The 25557-nt window shown below is 42.6% G+C and overlaps 1 protein-coding gene across 3 annotated transcripts in view; it reads left to right on the forward strand.

Annotated features, from left to right (window-relative positions):
• The first annotated feature begins 5305 nt into the window (after positions 1–5305).
• The window catches only part of fam184ab (family with sequence similarity 184 member Ab), an 85386-nt gene continuing 65134 nt past the window's right edge, over positions 5306–25557 (forward strand). For 2 of the 3 annotated variants that reach the window (XM_030772473.1, XM_030772475.1), the window contains exons 1-2: positions 5321–5551; positions 5647–6069. In XM_030772473.1, the coding sequence (XP_030628333.1) occupies positions 5321–5551; positions 5647–6069 (654 nt within the window). Of the gene's footprint in view, positions 5552–5646; positions 6070–25557 lie in introns of all 3 variants that reach the window. The other variant, XM_030772476.1, reaches the window with a different exon arrangement.

Raw genomic sequence — 25557 nt, forward strand, 5'->3', positions numbered from 1 at the left:
GTCAGTCAGTCATTAAATGGTGTCATTGGTGTCAATGTCATACATATTATGGTTAATGTTGTGGTTTTGCTGGGTTTGGACTGAGGAGTTCAGTAAAGTGATTGTGATTGTACGGCTAATAGTGTGGGTATAGTTGATCCTCTTTGGTTAGCTGGGTCTGCTGCAGCAAGCATTCTTAATGCCAGGCCTAAGTGGAACATGAAGTTTTATTTGGCCTGTTAACTTTACTGCTATACAGAACACCTGAAAAGAAAGATACATAGCCTGCTGATGTGAAGACTACATTCATCACTGAGAACCACACTCGACCAAAACAGTACATACAGTCTTCTATCCAAATACAGTGCCCTAGTTTTATGTGGAATGGATGCAATAATCATTCGTTGGGCAGTTGTGTACAGGATTGGGGAATCAGACAGATGTGTGGTCTGTGTGTCATGTAAGAGTATAGGTGAGTGTGGAACAGAGTGGTCAGGGACGGTTTTCTCTTTGCTCTCTTCCTCACATGTTACCTTCAACTGTAATGAAGTCCATGGCTTGCTAGTTCTTAGAGTGATCTGAACCTCGAACCCTGCCAAACTTATATAAATGGAGATAATCATGTCATCATATTCAGTGGCCCATGTTAGGTACCCTCTTGGCCTGACCACAGTGGTTAGGCTACTACAGTATAATACAGAGGTGTACAGAGATGTCATTATCTGTATCTGTTCAGCCAACAAAACTATCTGTCTCTGTATCTGTATTCTGATAGTAGACGTAAAGTGGGCGTGGTCTTATACTGGAGGTCACTTTAAATCGGGCAAACATTGTATTTTCTAACGTAATATTTATTGGCAAAGTAATTTTTGTGCCTTCAAAGCATAAAATTGATGTAATGTTGGCATGTAATTAATTATGAAATATATTTCCACATCCTCATACTGTACTTTTAATCTGTCTCTCTCTTTTTATTTTTTTATTTTTAACTAAGCTAAGTTTTATGAACAGTCTGATCCCTTCCACCACCACCCCTTTAACTGGGGGACATTGAACAATCAGAAACTGAAAATAAAATGTTTTGAAAATAGAAAGATTCTGTCTTGCACTGGAAATAAAAACTGTTTACACTAAAGATTTAGGCATACAGAAAAATATTCTTCAGTTGAAGAGAATAATCTTAAGTTCCAATGATGCTGACAAACTAAATGTTCTGTGACATTGCCATCTCCCAGCAGAGGTTGCCAATGGCCATGGGGAGTGCCATGTTTTTTAGTCTGCAAGAAAGTCACTAAAGAGCAGAAAGAAAGAATTGTCTCCTATTTCCATCTCTCGGCAGCCCTCTGCATGAAAGGAAGTTAAACAATGTCAATCTTGAATGCCCTGAGCTAGTCTGATCTAACACAGAGAGCCCCAGTACACTGGACAATGTCTTACTTTCCACCACCCTCACACCATAGTCATCATCATTATCACAGAATAGGTCATTCTGAGAAATGAGAAGACAATAGTACTGACTCCAGGCTTGAATGGACTGACTAATACTCCACTGCCAAGGGACTGAGTGTGCTGGTTTTGTCATTGTGTATTTATCTCTAGGCCAGCTAAGAGGAGAGCATACAGCCCTCTGTTCGGAGAGGTAGACTGAACAGTTGGCAGGTTGAATACTCCTACTGAAATCAGCCACCACCTTGGCTGGTACATCAGTGTTTGTCATAGCCTACTTCTGGCTGTATCTAAGAGCTCTGTCTATTTTTTGTGCTCTCTTTTTTCTGCTTTGTGTTTTAGTATGCAACAATGTCAAGCTGCTAGGATGGGACTCCCTGAGGTCCGAACCCAGAATCTGCTCTACTCAAAATACTGATTAAGTCCTCTAGCAGTGAGAAGGTCAAGAAAATGGGTTTTTAGGATGTTTTTCCCTATCTATCAGACATGTGGGCAGCAGACTGCATCCTTTACCTCTGGTATGTTTCGAGATTTGGAATTTTTGGGTGTCTAAATCCTAATGCACTCAGGGATGCAGCCACAGACTGGAGTGGCTATTAGTGTCAATGTGATCTGTCAAACGTGAAGAAACCGGGGCGTTCCTACTGGACTGAGGGAGGCTTACATCTCAGACTGCTGGATGGCATTTCTGTTTACAGTGCTGTGTGCACATTCTGTACAGGCTTCATGAAATTGCTTTTAAATCTGTTTTTGCAAAGTTATATCAAGGTTCCAGCTTTACTCACTACTCCGGCAGTTTGGATTTGTCGCACTATGAACAAGAAAATGGCATTTAAACAATAGAATCAAGCTGTCCTATGGTTTTCTAAGGACTGTCCTATGGTTTTCTATGGCCTGTTCTGCACTGTAAAATGTGGTTAGTTGACTTTACTTAAAAAAAAAAAAAAAAGGTTTGGAAACCCGTTGCCTCAGGAAAACTGAGTAAATTAACTTGTTACAGATAAGCAATGCAGAATTGAAAAGTATTTGTTAGGAATAGCTACTTGATAAAGTTGAGTATTACAAGTACTCAGTTTATGTAACAGTAGAAAATATATTATGGTTACTGATTTTTGACATTTGAACTAACTTGCACTGGTTAAGTTAAATTTGCAGGAGAAAGAGTACAACTCCCCAATTCAGAACTAGATCATTCTCGCTCCACCTCCTTCACCTGAGTCACCCCAATAAAGAATGCCAATTATGTCACGTCATTTGTGAACACTAACTCAAGTTGTGTTGCTCTTGTGATATGATACAGTAATATATTAACATGAGATTCTGATTTAGAGGTGTTCAGTCATTATCTCCCAGATGGTAGCGTCGCACTATTGGCTTGTCAGCCAAACTCTGCACCAGATGCAAAGTAATTGTAATGACGACTGTTGTGACCACTCTCTTTTTTTAAAAACTCTTTTCAGTCACTGTAGAAAGTTTGCTAGGTCAAATGTCAGCATAGGCGCCCCATAATGCGCCGCGGCGCTGATGTTGGATGCTGGAACTACAAAATTTTAAGTCACAGTGATTTAATAATCTGGAGTTCATATTACTTAATTTAAAAGTGATTTGAAATTAATCAAAAGTCTTTAGTTTACATAACTCAACATTGGATAGGTGTTATAAGAACTCAGAATTCAGTAGAATTTATAACGTCATTTTGAGTTTACACAACTTTATAGAATTAAGTTATTTGAACATTTGAGTTTACAGTCTATGGTTTCCTAAGGTGTGTCCTATGGTTTTAAATGAACTGTCCTACGGTTTTATATGAACCGTCCTATGGTTTTATATGGGCATTGAGGCTGGTGGGACGATGAAATTTTGTGTAATGTGTAGTGTTTTCTTAAATGTAACTATGGGTGGGCGTAACTGCAGCTCTGTTGAAAATTGTTTTAGAACATTCGAGGTTAAGGCTGAATACACAGGACTGTTTGATGATTTTTTTAATTGACTGTATTATCTAAAGTGTACACTCCATCAGGTGCCCAACACATATATTCACTTGTTGAGGTTTGAAAACTTTATTTTTAAATATGTATGTATTTGGAGACCTAAGGATTTTCTGCCAAATATCTGTCCTGCAAGATGAGTTGGGCTGCCATAGAACAGTGTAAGGGAGGGTTTGTTCCATAGAGAGAGGGAGAAAAGAAAGGCTGATGTTCAGTTTGCCCTGGCTATGCCTCAACCTACTGTTCCCTTTTCAATTTTATTTTATAAAATATAATGTTACATCTGCCAGAATGGGTCTTTGAAGACTTCAAATCTTCAAGTTTGGACCTATTTTTATTTTTAAATTCATTAAGAGTCTTTCATGCATTATGCATCTTTCTTTATCTCTCTTTCTTTCTTTCTTTCTCACTGTCTTTTTCTCACTATTTTAACAAGATAACACTGAGTGAAGAAAAGTGTTGGGACTTCTGTCAAAAAGATCTAGCAGATGAGAGCAGTTTGTGTTACACTGATACAGCAGGAGAGAGTCTGTTCACTCACACTGACCACAGAGACCAGCTATCAGACATATCTCAGGGCCCTAGGGGGCTCTGCTTTGCACACAGGTCAGGAGGGCAAAGACTGTCATTGTGGTCAACTCCACCACCATTGTCTCTCACCCTAACAGTGGAGCGAGAGAGAGAGAGAGAGAGAGAGAGAGAGAGAGAATGGATGAGTTCCTGTGTGCATAGTGATTCTACAGCAGTCAGAGGACGATGGTTCATGTGTTTGTCTCTGTCTTTTCTTCTTTTTCAACTCTGATGGGATTCATCATTAACTTTGTATGAGGTTCAACTATAAGTTCTCTCTGTGTTCTCCAGTGAGCCACTGAAACTTGGTTGATAATGAAGAGAAAATTGGGTGACACAAACATCAGAGGGAATGATGCAGACTTAATGAAGAGCAGAGCACTGAAGCACAGAAGAGAGGCTTTAGTACCTCATTCTGTCACAGTTCAGTGCATTCTAAATTTTAAAGGATTGTCTTTCTCTGCTCTTCTCTCCTTCACTTAAGCTTTTTGTGTACTCACTCACTGTGTAAACACTTGATGCCAAATTCATCAAGAATTAGGGGAAACAGGTAATTACATATCTTTTAATAAAATGTAAAAATAATATTAAAATAGTTTAGCCTGGTTGTACAGCTGGACAGAGTGAAACACTGGTAGGTTTTTAGTGATGTTTCTCCCTCTTAAACTGTAAATGTAAAACCTATTGCCCCAAATGTCTGTAATGCAAAAGAAAGAGGCTGCATTTTATCTCAGTTTTCTTTCCTATGTTTTCTCCTTTAGCCACTAAACATATGTCAGTCCCTCAAGAGGCCACGGGACATGTTGTTCTCCTCTCTGTAATATCTGATATTGTATGTTCTTCTTCTCATTTGAATATCTGATATTGTATGTCCTTTTACATTGATCGGTAGTCTAACGTAGCACTAATGCTGAATCGGTGGCCTGTTTTGTGCCAGTAGAGAAGCTTGCATGTAGAATAATTTCTAGTGTGCTACTTCAAATGTCCTGCTGTGTCTACATTTCAGTTGTAAGCACTGCCAGTATACACAGTGCTGTCCACTTGTCTTTCCCTAATAGTGCCCTAATGGTGTATCATTTTTATATGGAGATCTGTGCTAACACCTGAATTTCCCTGTCTCGGCCTTTGACCTTCAGGTGATCTATGCCCTTAACACCAAGAACGATGAGCATGAGGCTGCCATCCAAACACTTAAGGAGGCGCACGAAGAGGAGGTGCAGCAGATCCTGTCGGAGACACGAGAGAAGATCATGCAGTATAAGAGCAAGATCAGCGATGAGCTGGACCTGAAGCGTCGCATCCAGTCTCTGGAAGAATCCATGGAACTGCATGAGCGCATGAAACGGCAGGCACTGGCGGAATTTGAAAGTTACCGCCAGCGTGTGGAGGACATGCAACTGTGCACCGAAGCACAACACACGCAGCGTGTGGTCAGCATGTCACGCGAGGTGGAGGAGATGCGCCGCTCCTTTGAGGAGAAGTTGCGGGCCTTTGGCCAGGTGCAGGCACAATTTGAGCAGGAGAAACGCCAGGCCCTGGAAGAGCTTAGAGCCAGCCACAGGCAGGAGGTATGGTCACCCACAAACCTACTGATGAACATGCTTTACTGTGCTGTCAGACATGTGTGGTGCAATCACAAACTTTTTTTTTTTTATTGTTGTAGATTCAGGAGCTCCTGCGTTCTCACCAGAGCCAAAATGCCAACTACAGCAAGGACCAGGAGAAACTGATCCAGCTGCACAAGGCGGAGGTGGAGTCCCTGACAGAGAGGGTGGAGGAGTTGAAGCAAGATAAGAAGCGTCTGGTGGAGGAGTATGAAGCCAAGCTGAACAAAGCGCAGACCTTCTACGAGCGTGAGCTGGAGGCCATGAAACGCACGCAGCAGCTGACTGCGGAGAACCTGCTGGCTTGGAAAAAGACAGAGGCTGAGCTGAGGAAGGAGTTCCAGGCACAGGAGGCGGCGCTGCAGAAGACCCTGGGAAAACTGCGCACTGAGCTCCAGCGTGTACAGGAGGAGGCCAGGGAGAGTCGCGAGAAATCACAGAAACTGCAGGTGTCACTGTCTGTCGCCGAGAACAACATCAAGGTAATGGGTTAGGCAGGATTCTGGTTTGCCCAGCAGAACAAAAACACAGACACACACCCACACACACCCACACACACACATGCACACACTCATGCATTTGTAAGGTGAGCAAAGTGAAGGCTTATAGTGGAATCAGTGGAGTTTCCTCATTGAAACAACAGACATAAAAGTGGTTTAGTTCCATGGGTCTTTATCAGGTGATTATCAGATGTCAGCTAATGGCACCAACAGTAAATGTGATGACACAGTGCAGTGTCCCGTGCTCTGGAACGCTTTCAAACACATTTGTTTTCACTGTCCATACACTGTACCAGGCCATTCACTGCACTAGTCCGTACACCGCACCAGTCCGTACGCTGTATTGTACGTTATGCTAGTATACCATACACTGTGCCATACACTGCACCATACACTGTGCCAGTCTAAACACTGTACCATACATCAGCGTTTCTCAAACTATGATGCAGATCCGTGACCAGTGGTGGAATGTAACGAAGTACAAGTAGTTTGTTACTGTACTAAAGTACATTTTTCATGTATCTGTACTTTACTTAAGTAGATTTAGTTTTGGGTACTTTTGACTTTTACTCCACTACATTTTACAGCAAGTATCTATACTTCCTACTCCACTACATTTCTACAATGCGTTGCGTTACACGTTACAGTCACATGTTTTTTTGTTTGTTTGTTAGTTTTGAAAGTAATCAATGGCGAGAGGGGAATTGGTCCACTGAACCAATCAAAGCGGGCAGGTAATGTTAGACCCTCCTTCAACACGAGCGGGGCGCGCCCGTAGCAGCTGCATCAGCAGCAGCACTAACCGGTGATAAAACATCCAAAATGGATTCGAGAGAGGCCACCACGGAGATTCAGCCATTAGACATGCGCCACCATTGGCCTTATTTAAAAGAGTTGATTGAGATAACCGGTTCTAAAAATGATTCATGGAGATTCCGATGCCATCTTTGTCTCCCTCGAAAACACGAGATACTAGCTGTCAAAAATTCGCCGTCAAATTTGAAGAAACATATTGAAGTAAATTAAGTTGCTTAACGCTACCTGACTTTTGCATGTTAAATTAATTTAGGTTAGTGAAGTCTTATGTAACCTCAGCTAGCCTCTTGTCCAAATGCACCACTAGCAACAAGTAAACACAATTAAATTATTATAATCTAGCGTTAACTGGCAAGTAACACATACATGTTGCTAACGCAATGTAGTCTTGGTCCTGGGTGTTTGCTTGGATGCTAGATCTCGGGAACAGCGGTGGTTATGTTGCTTGTGTGGCTAGGGGCTCTTTAGCCCTGTGCTCCTTCAGAGTTAAGGTTTAAAATTAGTTGGTATTATAGAATGACAGGATTAACATCATAGTAATTACTTTAAAGATACCTTTGTCTTAATTACACTGAAATGGAATTTAAAAGTCAGACTGTCAACCCTACTTGGCATGCTTATATTGAGCCAAACCAATTTTCCATCTCCTGTAAGAACAGTCTGGCAAAAGTATAAATTTTGTAATAGATAATATGTTGAAATCCTGTGTTAGGATCAGTGCCTATTCCTTTGTTAGGTGTGTTTAATGCCCCTTTTTTCAGGCAGACAACTTTGACTTGAATGTGTTTACTGCAGTCAATATAACACAATGGTTTTGCATTGTGTTATATTGTGTTTGGTTTTATTTACAGTTAAATAAAAACTTTCAAAGGTATACTCAGTCATCTTTCTTATTTTGCTTAATGGCATTTAACTCTGCAGGTCACCCCTGAAATTCTGATTCACAGAATCGTAAGTCCAAGTGTGAACTGTGTCAAAGAGTTATCAATTATTTGAAAGGTTATCAGTTATTTGAAAGGTTATTGTTTTTATTGTGTTTACAGTAAAAACAATAACCTTTCAAATAATTGATAAGAGATTGTTTGCCAGTGTTATCAGTAGCATCATCTGCAGCATTGTTAATTAAAATGGCACAGCCCATACTATTGATCTATTAAACAAAATATACATACAGTAGGCACACTTAATGATATTTTAGACCGTTGCATTAGGGAATACATTCAGCCAGTACTTTTACTTTTAATACTTTAAGTATATTTAAAAGCAGGTACTTACTTTTACTCAAATAAAAAGGTTAATGTGGTACTTTTACTTTTACTAGAGTACATTTTTGTCTATTTGTACTTTCACTTAAGTACAGTGTTTGAGTACTTCCTCCACCACTGTCCGTGACAGGAAACTACTGGTCCGCAAAACCCTCCGCTGTGCCAGTCAAATTATGTTCGGTGCTCCTGTCACTCGCCAGGTGAAAACAGTAACATTTTAAGCAAGTTCTCGCGGGCGGGGACGCTTAACATTCTAGCATCTGAATAAAATGTTACTGTTTTCCCCTGGTGAGTGACAAAAGCACTGAGCATAATTTGACTGGCGCAGCAGCTGTGCTCTGTGGACCGGCAGTTACAATTGTTACTGTTTTCAAAGCAAGAAGTTCAGTCAAGGAGGCTGGGACCTGGCAGTTTCCTCAGCCCGCCCCTCTGCTGCTCCGTGGACCGGAGTTTGAGAAATGCTGCCATACACTATAGCATACACTGTGCCAGTCTATACACTATACCACACACTATACCATACACTGTACCATATGCTGTACCATATACTATAACATACACTGTTCCAGTCTATACACTATACCATACACTATACCATACACTGGGCCAGTCTATACACTATACCATACACTATACCATACACTGTACCATACACTGTAGCATACACTGTATCACACACTGTACTCTACACTGTTCCAGTCTGTACACTGTACCATACACTATACCATACACTGTGCCAGTCTATAGACTATACCATACACTGTACCATACACTGTACCCTACACTGTGCCAGTCTGTACACTGTACCATACACTGTACCATATACTATACCATACACTGTGCCAGTCTATACACTATACCATACACTGTACCATACACTGTAGCATACGTTGTACCATACACTATATCCTACACTGTGTCAGTCTGTACACTGTACCGTACACTGTACCATACACTATACCATACACTGTACCTTATACTGTACCAGTCCATACACTGTACCATACACTGTACCATACACTGTGCCAGTCCATACACTATACCATACACTGTACCTTACACTATACCATACACTGTACCTTACACTGTACCAGTCCATACACTATATCCTACACTGTGTCAGTCTGTACACTGTACCGTACACTGTACTTTACACTATACCATACACTGTACCCTACACTGTGCCAGTCTGTACACTGTATCGTACACTATACCATACACTGTACCATACACTGTACCAGTCCATACACTATACCATACACTATACCATACTCTGTACCAGTCCATACACTATACCTTACACTGTACCATACACTATACCATACACTGTACCATACACTGTACCAGTCCATACAATATACCATACACTGTACCATACACTATACCATACACTGTACCATACACTGTACCAGTCCATACAATATACCATACACTGTATCCTACACTGTGCCAGTCTGTACACTGTATCGTACACTATACCATACACTATACCATACACTGTACCATACACTGTACCTGTCCATACACTATACCATACTCTGTACCAGTCCATACACTGTAACAAGCCAAGCGAATGAGTCTACTGTTGAGAATTTACACTGCTGAGAATTTACTCTTTAAACTGCCTTTGCATGAAAATTATTGTCAGCGATTCATCATCAGAAACACATCAGAAATGTATTTATTTATTTACAGAGGAGGTATATTAAAGTCCTTGAATGTCAAACTGAATTCTGTTAATCATCTACAGACAACAGTAAATGTTGTTTGATGTGTTCTTAATTTAAGTAGCACATAATCAATAGTTTGATCTAAATTACGGATTAATGTGATTTTGCGCTATTAAAACTGCATAATCGTTTTAAGTCCCCACTGTGATATTTGGTCACAGTTACTTTGTTCATGTAGTGCCGACTCAAAAACTGTAGAAAAATGGTATGAGTAAAAACATTCATGTGTGGGACTTGATTTCCATGTTCACTGTGATATCTTTACACTCACACACATTTAGCAATGGAACCCAGACAATTAGAGAGGGCTTTCTTTATATGCAAAATTACATTATGGCCATTTGTGATTCTTTTCTCCATATTTCTCAACCTCAAGTACTGAAGTATTTCTTGTATGCAAGAATCAAATGTAAATCTTCTCGATGGATCCTGACATTACTGTTAAATGACTTTCTAACACAAACAAAGTCATTGAATAAGCTAAGATACTTGTGAGTTGTGAGGGAAAACTCAGGCCACAGAAGGATGGGTTATGTATGAGTGTGTTCAGATGGCGGCAGCCCTGGATGCCATCAAGCCTTACCACTGCACTCCAGTCAAATACATATTTCAGGCCTTTAAGACAGTATTTTAAAAGTTAAAGCCTTTGAAATATACTCATGCCCAAGAATACATTTTGGCATGTAAAAATTTCATTCTCTGTATTTTAATGTTCTTTATTTTTGTAGTTTAAGCACACTTCTCCCATTAATACTCATACGACATGTGTAAATTAAGTCTTGAATGAAGATGTAGGCTATTGTTTTTAGCTGTACCAGGAGGCTAAGCACAGATGAGCAGTACTGTTAAGCTGTGCTGAATGCTAACAGAGACCTAAGTGACCGTCCAGCTGTGGACAGTTTATGCAAATGTGGTACTTTTTATTGCTGGCCATTTAGAGTAATGGTAATTTATTTGCAAATCTTCACTGGAGCTCTTAATAGAAACATACTTCCCTCTGAGCCAAGCCACTAAATGTTTATGATTTTAGGATAAATGATACATAGACACAGTTGTCTTACCCTGTAAAAGCCCTGTAGTCCAGTCAGGCATGTGTATGGCCAGGTTTATGTCAACAGCATGAGGGAGACAGCATGTAACACTGAAAAAAGTTTATACTGTACATAGATCCAAGATATGGAAAAAGAGAGAGGTGTTTTCTCATGCACTGTTGAGAAGTGCAAAGGAGAGAAAGATGGAGAGAGACCAGTGAGGGGAGGAGAGGAAATGAACACTTGAGAAAGAGGGAGAGAGACATGAGCCTGCACAAGTAAGGATGGGGTAGGAGTAATATCAGTAGTTTTTACTGGCTCAGTGCAGTCTGCAGACTTAATTATGTACCAAAATTACAACTTATAATGTGGTTATGCATGAGCAGTCAAATAACTATTCAAACTATTTAAAACAAGTAGTTGAAAACATTGTCAAATAACACAGCTCAAATTTTCCATGTTGTCGATCAGTGGAGTCAGGCTAAATATGGAACGGGTGAAGTCTTGAAGCAGTTTGTTATTGCAGATGGAGTCATGGTTGCTTGTTTGTTTATTTGTGTTGAGTTTGTGGTTGTTTCAGGTTTTACCCTCCGTGTTATCAGGCATAAGGCAGTTGGGAAAGTGTGAGTTTTAGGGGTTTTGTTGAAATGCAGGCAGATGTGATTCTGTCTGTGGGCCAGGCTGGGGATTCTCAGTGTTGACAGGGTAGCCACCACTGTAGCCCCCCGGCTTCATTGTCAATAATGTGTCCACACATCTCTCGCTCAAAATCTTTTGTCTGAGCCTTGTTAGACATCTGATACCAGCAGTAATCCTGGCTTTATCTGTGAAGTGGACTCTGACTGCCCTAATACGAAATAAATCTTGCAACAGCTTTGAACAGGAATGTGTAGAAGTTTTCAGCCTCTGGGACTGTATTGTTAGGTCTCAGACTGGGTGTGAATAGTCACCCCCTGAACAAAGCCAGTTATGTTGATCTCACAAAGGGATCTGGACACTCCTCAACACGCTGCATCCTGATTAGTGACACCACAAAGCTGTGATTAGAGATGTGATGAGTGGTGGCAGGACAGAGAGGTGTTTGAACATTTTGGTCTGGATCCTCTCAGGAATAGCATTGCCTTTGGCACGGTACTGATCCACCTAGGCCAGCACACTACCTCTGCCCAGCACAGACATACAGAGTGGTTTTAAAGAGTGTTTCATGCAGAGGTTGTCAACAGTACAGTGGAGATACTTAGGTGAAGGATCCTGGTGGGGAGAATGAGGAGGTGAATGTATTCCATGTTGACAGAACGGAAGCAGTAAGACATCTTGGCCTACAGTGAGGACTAAACAGTATCCACAGGCACTCTGTCACATTCAGCACTGTTTATTGGGTGAGCATTAGACATAATCTTTCTCAGAGATACAAACACTACCACTAAGATCCTCTCTGAAAGAAGGTGTTAAAGCCCTTAACATCAACAACTAGTCAGAGGTGAGCAAAAGAAAAAAAAAAAAAAAAAAAGAAGTTTTGTTGACTAGTGCCTCATTGATGTTATTATACAACTACCATTGTATCAATGTCATTACAGTGAAGGCTGAATAAAATTAGTCACCAGGCTTAATTAGTCTGGAATTACTCAAATATAGACTACTGTTTTGTAGGAAAAGTGTTTGTTGAAGCAACTTTTTGTGTGTGTGGCGTGTGTGTAGCCATACTCAATGTGGGTGATATTGTGTGTGTGTGTGTGTGTGTGTGTGTCAGGGTCAGGACTGTGGGGAGTGTTATTCCTTTTTTGGCCATAGGGGTCCTCAACCTTTTGTTTTGTTCTTGTCTCATGTTCAGTTTCCCTCTTCTTCATTATTGTGGGGCCTAGCTGAATACGTTGACCACCACCCGACCCCTCTGGTCTCTTTCGGGGTGAACATAGGGGTCACACGCGATCGTGGGCTCCCAGGTACGTCATCATAGTAGCTAGGTTACTGGGAGTGGCTTTCTCAATTGTGATGTTTGGCATTTCCAGGGCTACTGACCATTTTGTCCATCTTGCTGCTGTCACTTGTGAAGCTTGTCCTAGGCTAAGGATGGTGTATACAGCGTGAGGACATCTGACCGTCAGTTTCTGGTCTAGAACAAGGGGTCCTGTTAAATGAACTGCCAAGTACGTTGCTTGTACAGCCCTGAGACATGGTCCCATGCCTTGGGCTACAGGGTCTAACTGAGCTGAGAAATAACCTACAGGTTTATCTCTGTCTCCCCATTCTTGAGTTAGAACCGCTGTCATGTACCCCTGATGTTCATGGACGTTAAGAACAAATGGTTTTGAGGTGTCTGGAATTCCTAAAGTGGGAGCTGTAATCAAAGCCTGTTTCACATTGTCAAAGGCCTGCTTCTCCTCAACAGCCCATGTCAGTTGGTCTTTTGGATGAGGATTGCCCTTGAGTTTGTTATTCAAAGGCTGAGTGAGCTCAGCATATCCATCTACCCATGTCCTGTTGTAATTACACAGACCAAGAAAAGATCTTAGTTCTCTAACCGTCATTGGTAGTGGAGATGATTTAACAGCTGTTTTCCTGTCTGGGGTGATTTCTCGCCGACCTTGTGAAATCCTTTGGCCCAAATAGGTTACCTCTGCTTGGCTGAGCTGTGCCTTTTTCAAACTGGCTTTGTGACCTCGCTTCGCTAAATGGTTTAGCAGTTCCAACACATCCTGCTCATATTGTTCCTTGTCGTCTGATGCTATCAGCACATCATCAACGTACTGAACCACAGTAGATGACACTTCTGTCAATTGCCCTAAATCTTTCCTTAGTGCTTGATGATACACAGTGGGTGAATTATGAAATCCTTGTGGGAGGCGTGTCCAAGTATACTGTTGTCCTTTGACTGTGAATGCAAACCAAGGTGGTACATCTGGACTGAATGGCACCGACCAGAAGCCATTAGCCATGTCAATGACTGAAAACCATTGATGTGATGGTTTGATGACATTAAAGATGGCTGATGGATCTGCCACTAGAGGTGTGAGCTTATCAATGTGTTTGTTGGCTTCCCGGTAATCAACTGTGAGGTGCCAGCTTCCATCCGCTTTCTTGACAGGCCAGATGGGGCTATTACTGTTGCTGCAGGTTTGAATCAAAATGCCTCTTTCTTCCAGCTGTTTAATGATTGGCAGAATTCCTTGGACCGCCTGCATGCTCAAAGGATATTGTCTGGTGGAAGGGGGTGGGGAGCCGGTAAATGTGACAGGTTCCATTTTCAAACACCCACAATCATTCTTATCTGTAGCCCAAACTGGATGATCAGCTAATTGAGTTAAAGTTAAATTGCGTAGTAGCCAATTAATTTTTCCCTCTTTGAATTGGATGTCTGAACTAGTTTGACTGAGAACATCTAGTCCCAATAAAGCCTGTTTGACTGGCCCAATCCAAATGGATGAAAACAATACAATAGGCCCAATTTGAATACAAACAGGAACTGTCTGTTTTAAGGAAAATTTAGGTCCTCCCACACGACGTCCTTCTATTGTTTTATCACTAAGGGGCAACTTATAAATGTCTGGAATGACAGTTACTTGAGCACCTGTATCAATGAGAAAATCTACACTCCATGGTCCAACTTCCACATACAAACCATCTGCCCGCTGTTGGACAGCTGCGGACAGAGACCGAAGGGAGGGGTGATTTAGGAGTTTCCCTGAGGTGTGCTTCCCACAAGTCGGCTTCGAATTTCTGGTGGTACCCGTGCAAACTGAGCGATTTGTTCTGCTAGGCTGTCTGATGTTACTTCAGTCTGCTGTGGGCCGCTGATGGGAGGCTGCTGAGGGGGCGTTTGGGTCTGTGGCGCTGATGCACTCTTCGCCAAATCCCTCAGTCTCTTACGACACTCCTTGAACCAATGACCTTCCTTCCCACAGTATCTGCAGGCTCCTTTCTTAGGTGATTTATTACCTTTTTTTGCTCCCTTTTGGTTGTTCGAGTCAGCTGTTTCAACCTCTTCAATCTCTCCCCTCATCAGGCGCAGTCTGAGTGTTCGTGCTGCTGCGTCTTCAACCAAGCTGGCATAATTCACTAATGCGTCCAACTCAGTGGGGTTAGAGCGCAGTTGGGCGATTGATGGATGTGACGCTAGCAGGCTGGTTCTGACATTTGGTAAGAGACCTTGAATTGCAGTGGAAATTAACACTGGGTCCGCTGATCCTCCCAATTCCTCAATGGTATGACGACATCCAGAATAATTAACCCAGACGTGTTTCAGGCGTCTCACATAATCTTCGACTGACTCATCTGGTTTCTGTTTACATGCCAGAATTTTCTTCCAGTCCACTGTCAGCTGTGCATTTTCCATACACCAAATTTGAATCCTCTTCCATGCGCCTTCTCTGTCGTCCCTGTCCAGTCTGTCATCCACTGCATCTCGCAGCTGCTCAGCTTGCCGCTCACTTTGATGTACTGCTAGGATTTGACATCCATCAAGGGGGTGTAAATTGTAAATTCTCTTTAGCCTTTGCAGCTCTTCCCAGGTCTGTGTACCTCCTTTTCTAGGGTGAGGCACCTTTGCTGAAAATCTCTCAACCATATCTGGTGTCAAGGGAATGTTTGTCTGTACGTTAATCCTAGTGACATTTCCATCCTGATCTGTAACTTCCTCTCCTGAAGCTCTCACATTCCTCTTGGACCTGAGTTGGACTACTCTCAGGGCTATTTTAGCTTTAGAGATGCCCTCCTCCCATTCCTTCTCATCCTTGTTATTCTCATAAGCTCTTGGGTCATCCACTTTTTCTGCCAGTTGTTTTACCTCGTCCCAGGGATATAAAGAAGATAACACGGGAGTCGACTCTAAGTTTGACCTCGCAGAGGCGCCTTGGTTATGGTTATTTTTCCCCTCAGAGTGAGAGTGAGTTTGGGCTGGCAGATTGCCAATTGCAGTGTCACTGACGAAATGGACCTTTTTCTCTCTGTGCTTCTCATTCTCAGAGCGCAGAAAATCATTGGTAGCCTTTAACTTACCAATCTCATGGTGACTTTTATCCCGTTCAATTTTTAGTTCATGCTGTCTGAGCTTAGAGAGAGCCACCAAAAGCCACTTAGTTTTTTCTGTGCCATCTTTCATGCGTTGTGTTTTACCCCATGCCCTTTTAATGTCATCAGGATGCCACTGATCATTCTTACAAGGCCATCTACCAGAGGATCATTATGACCTCTGTACCATGACGGAATCACAGATGAATACCAGGAATTAGTACCATCAGGAAACAAACACTGAAACGGTTTTGTTTCTTCACCTAACCTCTGACTGTTTACAGGTGTAAAATACCAACAGATTCGAGAGGAAGGGTGTCTAGCCAATATCACCTGAGACCCACTAACTACACTAAAGAAGCGTTTAACATGCTGACCTGCCCTTAATATGAGCGAGTGACCACGCTGCCCTTGATTCAGTGTGTTAGAGGTGTTAGAAGGTGTAAATGTCTTATTCAGAAATCTAGGCCTAATAGCAGGTAATAGGTAAACCAATGTACACCGACCATTAAAACGAGCCGGTAATTCGCCATATGTAGTATGCCCACAGAGCCACTGGGTACCAGGAGGGGCTCCTATTTGACAAAAGTGATTGATGGATAGCAGCTTAAACCATGCCATGGAGTCAGTTACACAGCCCGTGACCGAGTCATAGCCATGAACTGGAGCCTTAGCATGAGAGGATATGGTACCATGTATTTCATAAATGTATGAACACTTAGGTCGATAAATTTCACCCAGAGGAGGAGATTCCCCCTCTTGCTGGATGCACCAAGAGAAAGTCAAAGGTGTTAGAATGTCAGACATACCTACAGATGGAGCATGAGTGGTGTCACACGGTTTTGCCCCTGGTTGGCAACATGCACCTACTTCTAGACCAGACATATTATGGCAAGGAGAAAATGTAAAACGCCTTGGAGTGCTAGGATCAGTGTGTAGGAGAGAACATGTATCACAATCAGACACCGGATGGGCTACCCATGGAATTCCCGCCCCAACACTCTGAACATGTGGTACACACACACTACAATTACCATACAGCATGTGGCGTGTTTTGGTCAGTACACTCTCAAAATAGTTATCTTTTGGATTAAAAGACAACACCACAGAGCAACAAATCATAAACACAACAATGTGCTTCATGATGAAGGATGGTGAGGAAGATCTTTGTCTCCTCCTCATCTTCAGTCTTCTGGCTGATGTGACCCTTTGTGAGTCGTAGATCAGCAGCGCAGGCTTGCCAGGGAGAGGTTGCTAGCACGTCACCTGGTAACGATGAATCTTGTCTCACCTAATTAGCGGGATAAGGAGCAGAAGTGTATGTGAAAAACGCTACCGCAGAGCTATGCCTATCCCCTGGGCGAGTTTTAGTCCACTGACTATGTGGTTTACAGTATAAATGACCTGTGTTTAAGTCTACATTTAACCAATATGCATACTGAGTAAAGAAAGCAAGTTCTGTTACTCTATCAGCAACCAAATCTGTTAACACTAGAAGCGCCGAGCGCCGGTCATTTGACCGCTGTGACGTCTTACTAGAAGCGCCGTGCTGGTTTGACCCACTTATACCTAGAAGCGCCGAGCGCCGGTCATTTGACCGCAGTGACCCAAAAAAAAATTAAATCTTTGCACTCGGTCAAATTTCAGGACCGTCCTTTCATGACTTTTCCTAGATTTGTGCATTTTATCACTCAGTATCCTTAAATTTTCAAAATCACCCCGGTACAAGCTAATTTAAAGCTATTTTGCTTCTAATTCTGTGAAACTGCTGTCAGCCTCGCTTTCGGCCATGTTGTTTCCTACTTTTGAAGGCTGCGATTCTCTTTTCTCGCAGCAGATGGCGCAAGGGTTCGCTCATACTAGTTTTCTGTCTATATATATATATATATATATATATATATATATATATATATATATATATATATATATATATATCGAGAGTTATAAGAGTCATACATTAATATTACATAATGTGCAAAAATGACGACAGTTTAATAACTATGAAGCGCATTTTTGTTTCATGTAGGCCTACATGGGCGTATCAATTGTCACTGATTTTTGCACTAGCCTACTTGAACCGTGCGTAATTAGTCATCATATGACTGATAGTTCGTGTGTAAACTAGGGTAAGCTTTATTCTCATGTCATGACATTACATTATTTTAGAGCTGCAAAAATAATTTACAGTATTAAAATGCAAATGTTTTGTAAAGCGGACAAACGTATAATAAACGCATTTTTGTTTCACGTAGAGGGGCGTAACTAATTATTATATGACTTAGATAGTGAGCAGGAATTTTGCAAATGCTAATTCATTCAATATAATAACACCCTACGCAAGAGACGGCACAGTATGGGTTGAACAAACTGCTGGCGCGAGAGTGCAATATCATGAGAGAAACCCCAGGGCCCACATATTATGCCAAGGACAATATTACAAGTCCATTGGGCAGTTTAGTGTGTTTGACTGACACAGAAATGTGGTGAAAGATTCAGAAATACTCTGAAGCAGAAACTGATCGAAGTGATGATCGAAAATAAGTTCAAACTGCAGGTCTCCTTTATTTGGGAGGTATTACGGGCGGTAAAATCATAAACCCGGACGACTACTGGTCTGCTAACGTGGGAAATCCCATTTTCAGAGACGGATGTCTCGACAGAGATTGCACGATATCATGCACTATCTGCGCTTTGATGACAAGAATGCAAGGGCTGCCCACCTTGTGACAGATAAATTAGATTTTCGATAAAGTATTGCTTCTTACACACCTAGTGAGAACATAACTGTAGATGAACAACTGTTCTCTATCAAGTTGTTACTGTGTCGTTTCACAGAGAACATGGCCATTAAACTAATTTGCTATTAAATTCTGGGTGGCCGCTGACGTTGAAACAAAATACATGTTGAGCGCAATTCTCTATCTAGGGAAAGATGACATTAGGCCGGCAGTAGGCCGAAAATTTCTTCACCTCATTGGCACTGGCAAACAATCTTTTGGTCTACGTTGAAGGGAACTTCTGAGTTAGTTGACCAAGTGATTCATGACGCGGTCGTTGGGAGGGGGTTGGGATCACACCTAGGCTATTGTTCTAGGCTGTCGGTCGAATATCTCTCCACTTGAATTGCGAACACAAAACATCGAGGTACAACATTCCCTACTTGGACAGGCTGTGTAATAGTGGTTACAGCATCCCGACACACAGGATAATAAACAGCTCGAAAAGTACTTTATCTGTTTATGTACTTCGTGCATTTCACTGTATACACTATCTCGTGTATCTATCGTGTGTAATGTATATTTCATTCTTTCTTAAGTATTTACTGTAAATAAACTACACAGCTGTCGATTTACCAAAAAGAAGGGCTTTTTCGTGCTGTAATTTAGTTTCAATAAATGGTAAAAATTCAGCCATCTTATGCTACGTTATTTACTCTAAAAGCCTACACACCTGACACAGCTTTGTTTACGAAAATCCATTGCGACATACATATTTTGTAAAAACAACATCCATGCATATTTATTCATTTCCAAGCGGTGCCTACATATTCTATTACATGTGTGGAATTAGATTTAGCTGCGACTCATGATAGACGGTGGTAGGCTACTCGTGGTATGAACTAGTTTTGGCCAAATCATTCTAGTGCGGGAGACTAACAATAGACTATGGCACTTTATTGGGAGGGGGTTGGGAGGTGTTACTCGCAGGTTGCTTGGCAGGCTAGGTGTTAGGCTTCTCATAGCCCACTGAATGCCTTGAAAAGTCGTGGTGTTTGCTTCTATCATGGCATAGAATGATCTGTTAGTTGTGGTAGATAATTAATTTATTAAAATGCAAGTGTAAAGCTTGATATGCTCGGCTGGGCTTATTATGTGGTATAAGCGATAATTTCACGGAGACAGACGAGTTCGGAACTGCAAAGCTTTAGTCTACTCCTCCAGCACCACCCAAAGCAGTCTCACACTCTAAACTTTCACAAGTTTTGATTTACACGCATTGTAATTCTCAACCAATTACTGCCTGTCTTGTCATTCCGATAGGTTGTTCTATTAGAGTCCAAGTATAGAGTCCAGTTTATAGCTTACTCCGTCACCCGACATGTCGCCCAACAATTAGAATGTTCAAATCTGTAATCGCCCTACAACAGTTAATTTACAATCACAATTGTCTCTGATTTTTGCACTACCTGGACCGTGCCCTTACAATAAATTAATCACTAGGGGCAACGACGTGATCATTGTCAGTCGACAACTGAATGTTGATACAGTCGGACTACATTTACAGACCAACCGCAGTCTAACTCGCAACGTGTGTGACATCCCGTATAATAAACTAATTCTCCAAGGTAGAAGATTAAATGTTAAAAAACAAATACTATGAAAAAGTTGCCTGAACTAGTCTTGTTCAGATGGTTTTCTCAGTCGAATTTGATCGAGACTTCCTCTGGAATTTATGCCTTTATGCCAAACGTTCTAATGAAATAATAATCGACTGCTAACACTGAAATGAATGATACATTGGCCGAACGCGAGTTGATCTTGTAAGCAAACTATTTGCTTCGTGCAAGAAGCGCCATCTTACGATCATTATGTGTCAGTAACAGTGTCCTTGTCTAATGACTCAGCGGTCATTTGACCGCCTAGCCGCGCTTTAAGTAGGTAAAACTAGCACGGCGCTCCTAGTAGGTAGTCACAGCGGTCAAATGACCGGCACTCGGCGCTTCTAGGTATAAGTAGGTCAAACCGGCGCGGCGCTTCTAGTGTTAATGGCTCAAGAGGACGTATAATTGTCTGTTGATAAGATGAGACAAACCCTACTGCTATAACACAGGGATCTTCAAATAACCACTTAGCAGTTTTTCCTTTCTGAGTTAGTTGAAGAGCTGGTAAACTAAAATGACCTAATAAACTCAACCCTCGCGGTTTATCCAGACGAGGGCACCTTAGGAACCAATCGTGGTGCGTTATCGGAAGGCGTCGATGTATCTCAGGCCTGTAAAACAAAGAAAACAGAAACAATTTCGGGAGTAACAACATGTCGTTACAACATATATTATTAAACATAGGGTCTAAAAAGAAAGGGCGGAAGCTAATCAAAGTGCAGGTGGGAGCTAATAGCATTGACAATTAACTATCTTCACCGTGGGGTGGCCCCTGAGCCTCTAAACAGCTCAGTTCTTCCCATTGGCTCCTACACTTTGAACACCCTTAATTGGTTTACAATGTGAAGCATGAATCCAACGTTTCTTGCCCTGTACTTTAACTGCTGATGGTGTAACTAATAAGACTGGGAATGGCCCTTCCCATCTTGGTTCTAGACCTGAGCGTGGAAATTTCTTAATCATGACACACTGTCCTGGCACTAAAGAATGTCCCCCCTCTGGTGGCTCTCCCCAGGCCTGCCTAACCTGTGCTTCTGCTGCTGAGACAGCTTTAGTGAGCTCGCAACAATATTGAAGAAGAGAGTCAGAGAGAAGGTGGACGTCAGCTTCGCGTAGATCTGGTGTACCAGGAAGCTTCATTGGTCGTCCTGTGACGATTTCAAAAGGGCTGATCCCTGTCGTTCGATTGGCTGTCGTTCTCATGCTGCAGAGAGCCATAGGAAGAGCATCAACCCATGAAAGTCCTTCTGAGTGCATTTTAGAAAGTCGTGCTTTGAGAACGCCATTGGCCCGTTCCACCATGCCAGACGATTGGGGGTGGTGAGCGCAATGTAACGACCATTGGACACCCAGCAGTCGGCACACTTCCTGACACACTCTTCCTGTGAAGTGCGTTCCTTGGTCTGAGTCTATGCTGTTCAGGGAGTCCCCATCGGGGAATGATGTCCTGTGCCAGCACTTTAGCTGTGTGAGAGACCGTCCCTTTCTTTGTTGGGTAAGCTTCAATCCATCTGGAGAACTTATCCATGACGACTAGGATGTCCTGTTTCCCTTTTACCTTTGGCAAGGTGATGTAATCGACTTGCAGCTGCCTGAAAGGTCCAGGCGGTGCATTCGGTCAAAGCATTGGAACTGGAGCTCTGGGAGAAGGGTCATGTTTTTGACAGATGATACAAGCGTCTTTGATTTTCTGAGCCTCTGCTCTGAAGAGCGGGTTATACCAGATTGAAGAAAATCTTGAGACCATTGCTTTAGGTCCAATGTGACCAACGCTATGTATCTGCTGAGCCAGAGAGGCAGGAGGGGGCAACGACCTTGTCACCTTTCCTCCATACTAAGTCATCATGCAGCTTTGCACCATTCTCCATCCAAGTCCATCGTTCCTCTCGGCTTGAATTGTCTTGTAATTAGGAGATGTGTTTAAGGTCGCGGACAACAACATGTCGCAATTCCTCAGTTTTGCTGGTGGGCATTCTTGTGCTGCCACCATTAAAAGTCTCGTCCATGTCATTTGGAGCTGAGTCATCATTGCTGCTGTCAGAGTTTTCATCACTCGTTTCGTCACGTTTTTCATCACGTTCTTTTTCATAGCCTATAATAGCCTATAAATGCGCCCTCTCCACGGCCAAATCCGCCTATTACTCAAGAATAATTAATCTCAATAAAAACAACCCGAGATTTCTATTTGATACAGTATCAAAATTGATCCAGAATCACTCCCCTCAATCCAGTTCTATTACCGCATGCGACTTTGTCGACTTTTTCTCACAAAAAATAGACTTAATCCGTTGTGATATTAAAAACAGTCAACAAAATCAATGCGCCGGTATACTCCCCATCGCTGCCCCAGAGCCTAATCAGGATGTGCACTCTTTAACCCAATTTGAGCCTATCTCCCTAGACGCGCTCTCCAAACTGGTGCACTCCGCTAAACCAGCCTCTTGCCTGCTCAATCCCCTACCTCCTAAACTTTACGTAGAACTTTTCTCGATCCTCGGCCCTACAATCCTCAACCTTTTAAATTTGTCAATTAAGTCGGGCGCTCTACCCTCTGCTTTCAAAACAGCCGTGATTAGCCCCCTACTTAAAAGACCTAACCTCGACCCAGAAAGCTTGAATAATTATAGACCAATCTCTAATCTCCCATTTCTTTCTAAAATACTCGAAAAAATTGTCGCTGCGCAACTCATCGCATACATGTCCTCCAACAGCCTCTTTGAAGTGTTTCAGTCAGGCTTTAGGCGTTTTCATTCCACTGAAACCGCATTAACTAAAGTGACTAATGATGTATTACTAGCCATGGATGCTGGTGATACCTCAATACTTATTCTTCTCGATCTGAGTGCAGCATTCGACACAGTCGATCACACCATATTGTTAAAGCACCTGGAAAATCAAATTGGCATCCGTGGCCTGGCGCTCTCCTGGTTAAAATCTTATCTCTCAGAGAGAAAGCAGTGTGTCCACTACAATAATGTGACATCAGAGTATCGAGAGCTTAACTGTGGTGTCCCTCAGGGGGCGGTCCTTGGCCCTCTCCTTTTCTCTATCTACATGCTCCCTCTTGGAGACATTATTCGTAGCTATCACATTAACTTCCACTGTTATGCTGATGATACTCAGGTCTACTTACCAATCAAGCACAGTGACCGCTCTGAATTGGCTAACCTTGAGGCATGTCTCTGTGCCATTAAAAATTGGATGTCCTCAAACTTCCTGATGCTTAACGCAGGTAAGACAGAAATGCTAGTCATTGGACCCCCTGTGCATAAGCATCTTTTTAACAATCTTAAATTAAAATTTGACAGCTGCATTCTCTCGCAAAATTCTACTGCTAAAAACCTTGGTGTGATTTTTGACTCTAGTCTCTCGCTTGTCACTCATATCAAGAACACTACCAAAATGGCCTTTTATCATCTCCGCAATATCGCCAAAATTAGGCCCCTACTAAGTTTAGCTGATGCAGAAACCATTGTCCATGCATTTGTCTCGTCTCGCCTCGACTACTGTAACGTTCTGTACTCTGGCTTGCCCGCCTCTAGCACCAGAAGTCTTCAGCTTGTCCAGAATGCTGCTGCCAGAATCCTGACCCGAACTAGGAAGTTCGATCACATCACTCCCGTCCTGGCTTCCCTTCACTGGCTCCCAGTTCACATGAGGGCTGATTTTAAAGTCCTCCTATTAACATTTAAAATCCTCCATGGGCTTGCACCGGCCTATCTTTCTGATTTAATTACACTCTACGCCCCCGCCCCGCACCCTGCGCTCTCAGGCTGCTAAATTATTAGTTGTTCCAAAAGTTAAAAAGAAGTCTGCTGGCCATTGCGCCTTTGCCTACCGCGCATCCTTTCTCTGGAACAGCCTACCTATAGATATTAAAGAGGCAAACTGTCTTGCTACCTTTAAAACCAAACTTGAGACTCATTTATTCTCCGTGTCGTATGATAGCATAGTCTCAAACTAATCTTCCGGTATTGCTCAGTCTCTGCTGTAGTCTCTCCTGGCATAGTTTAGCTTAGTAGCTGCCGGCTTAGATACCTCTCATCTTCTCTCTCTCCTCCCTCTCCTCTGCTCTTATCTTAACCTGATCAGTTTCTGTCATTAACCTGCTCTCTTCTCTTTGTGTGAGTGGTCGATGTCTGCGCCTCCTTCCTGGATGTGGCACCTTCCCCTGACCGGCTGAATGACTTTGTGCCCTGCTGTCCCTGGCCCGCTCCCCCACGTGGCCCTGCTCCTCCTGCGCCCTCCTCAGCTACTACTCTTGCAACTTTCAATACAAAATTACCTATAAAATTATTTTCTTATTTCATCTGTTAAGTGCCGCTACTCCAATTGCTCTCCTTCCCTCCCTCATCTCCTGCATGACTGTGGCTCATCTGTTTGAGCATGAGTATCTGGTTTGAATGTGGCTACTTTCTCTTAGGTGTCCCCCACCCCCCCCCCACCCTCCATGCCATCCCTCTTCACCGTCATCCCGATGGCTGCTGCGGCTCGTGTCCTCCTGCGCTGCTACAGCTGTGCCGTCCACCCCAACTGAGCCCCATGCTGTCTTGCCATTCCTCATACTACCTACTAGTTGTGTTCTCATTTATTATCACTCTGTTGTTTTGTAAATTGCCCTCTGGGCTGGCACCTACTGCACACCTGGCTGGCCTAGAAGGGGTCTCCTCTCTTTGTGGTCCTTCTCAAGATTTCTCCTATTTTTCCCTAACGTCTGGGTTTTTTGAGGAGTTTTTTCTTGCCCGCTATGAGGATCAAGTCAGTGGGTGCCACCCTGCTCTGTTTTGTTGTAATCCTGTGGGCATGTAAAGCCCTTTGAGACTGTAAACAGTGATATTGGGCTCTAAATAAACTTAAACTTGAACTTGAAACTTCATCACCCCTCCTTGCGGCAGCTTTAGCAGCTTCATCTGCTACCGCATTTCCCTTACTGATCTCGTCCTTTTGTCTGGAGTGTGCTTTAACCTTGAGTACTGCTACAACATCTGGTAGTTTAAGAGCGTCTAGCAATTGAGCTACTTCTTTGCCATTGCGTATGGGTGTGCCAGTGGCTGTCAGGTACCCTCTCTGTTTCCACAGGGCTCCGAAGTCATGGACCACCCCAAAGGCGTACCTGGAATCAGTGTAGACATTGGCTGTCTTACCTTCTTCCACTTTTAACGCTTCAATAAGTGCATGGAGCTCCGCTTGTTGAGCTGAAGTCCCTGCAGGCAAAGAACCGCTCGCCATGACCTCATGGC

The sequence above is a fragment of the Chanos chanos genome, chromosome 4, assembly GCF_902362185.1.
Source record: "Chanos chanos chromosome 4, fChaCha1.1, whole genome shotgun sequence".
In the NCBI taxonomy this organism is placed as follows: domain Eukaryota; kingdom Metazoa; phylum Chordata; class Actinopteri; order Gonorynchiformes; family Chanidae; genus Chanos; species Chanos chanos.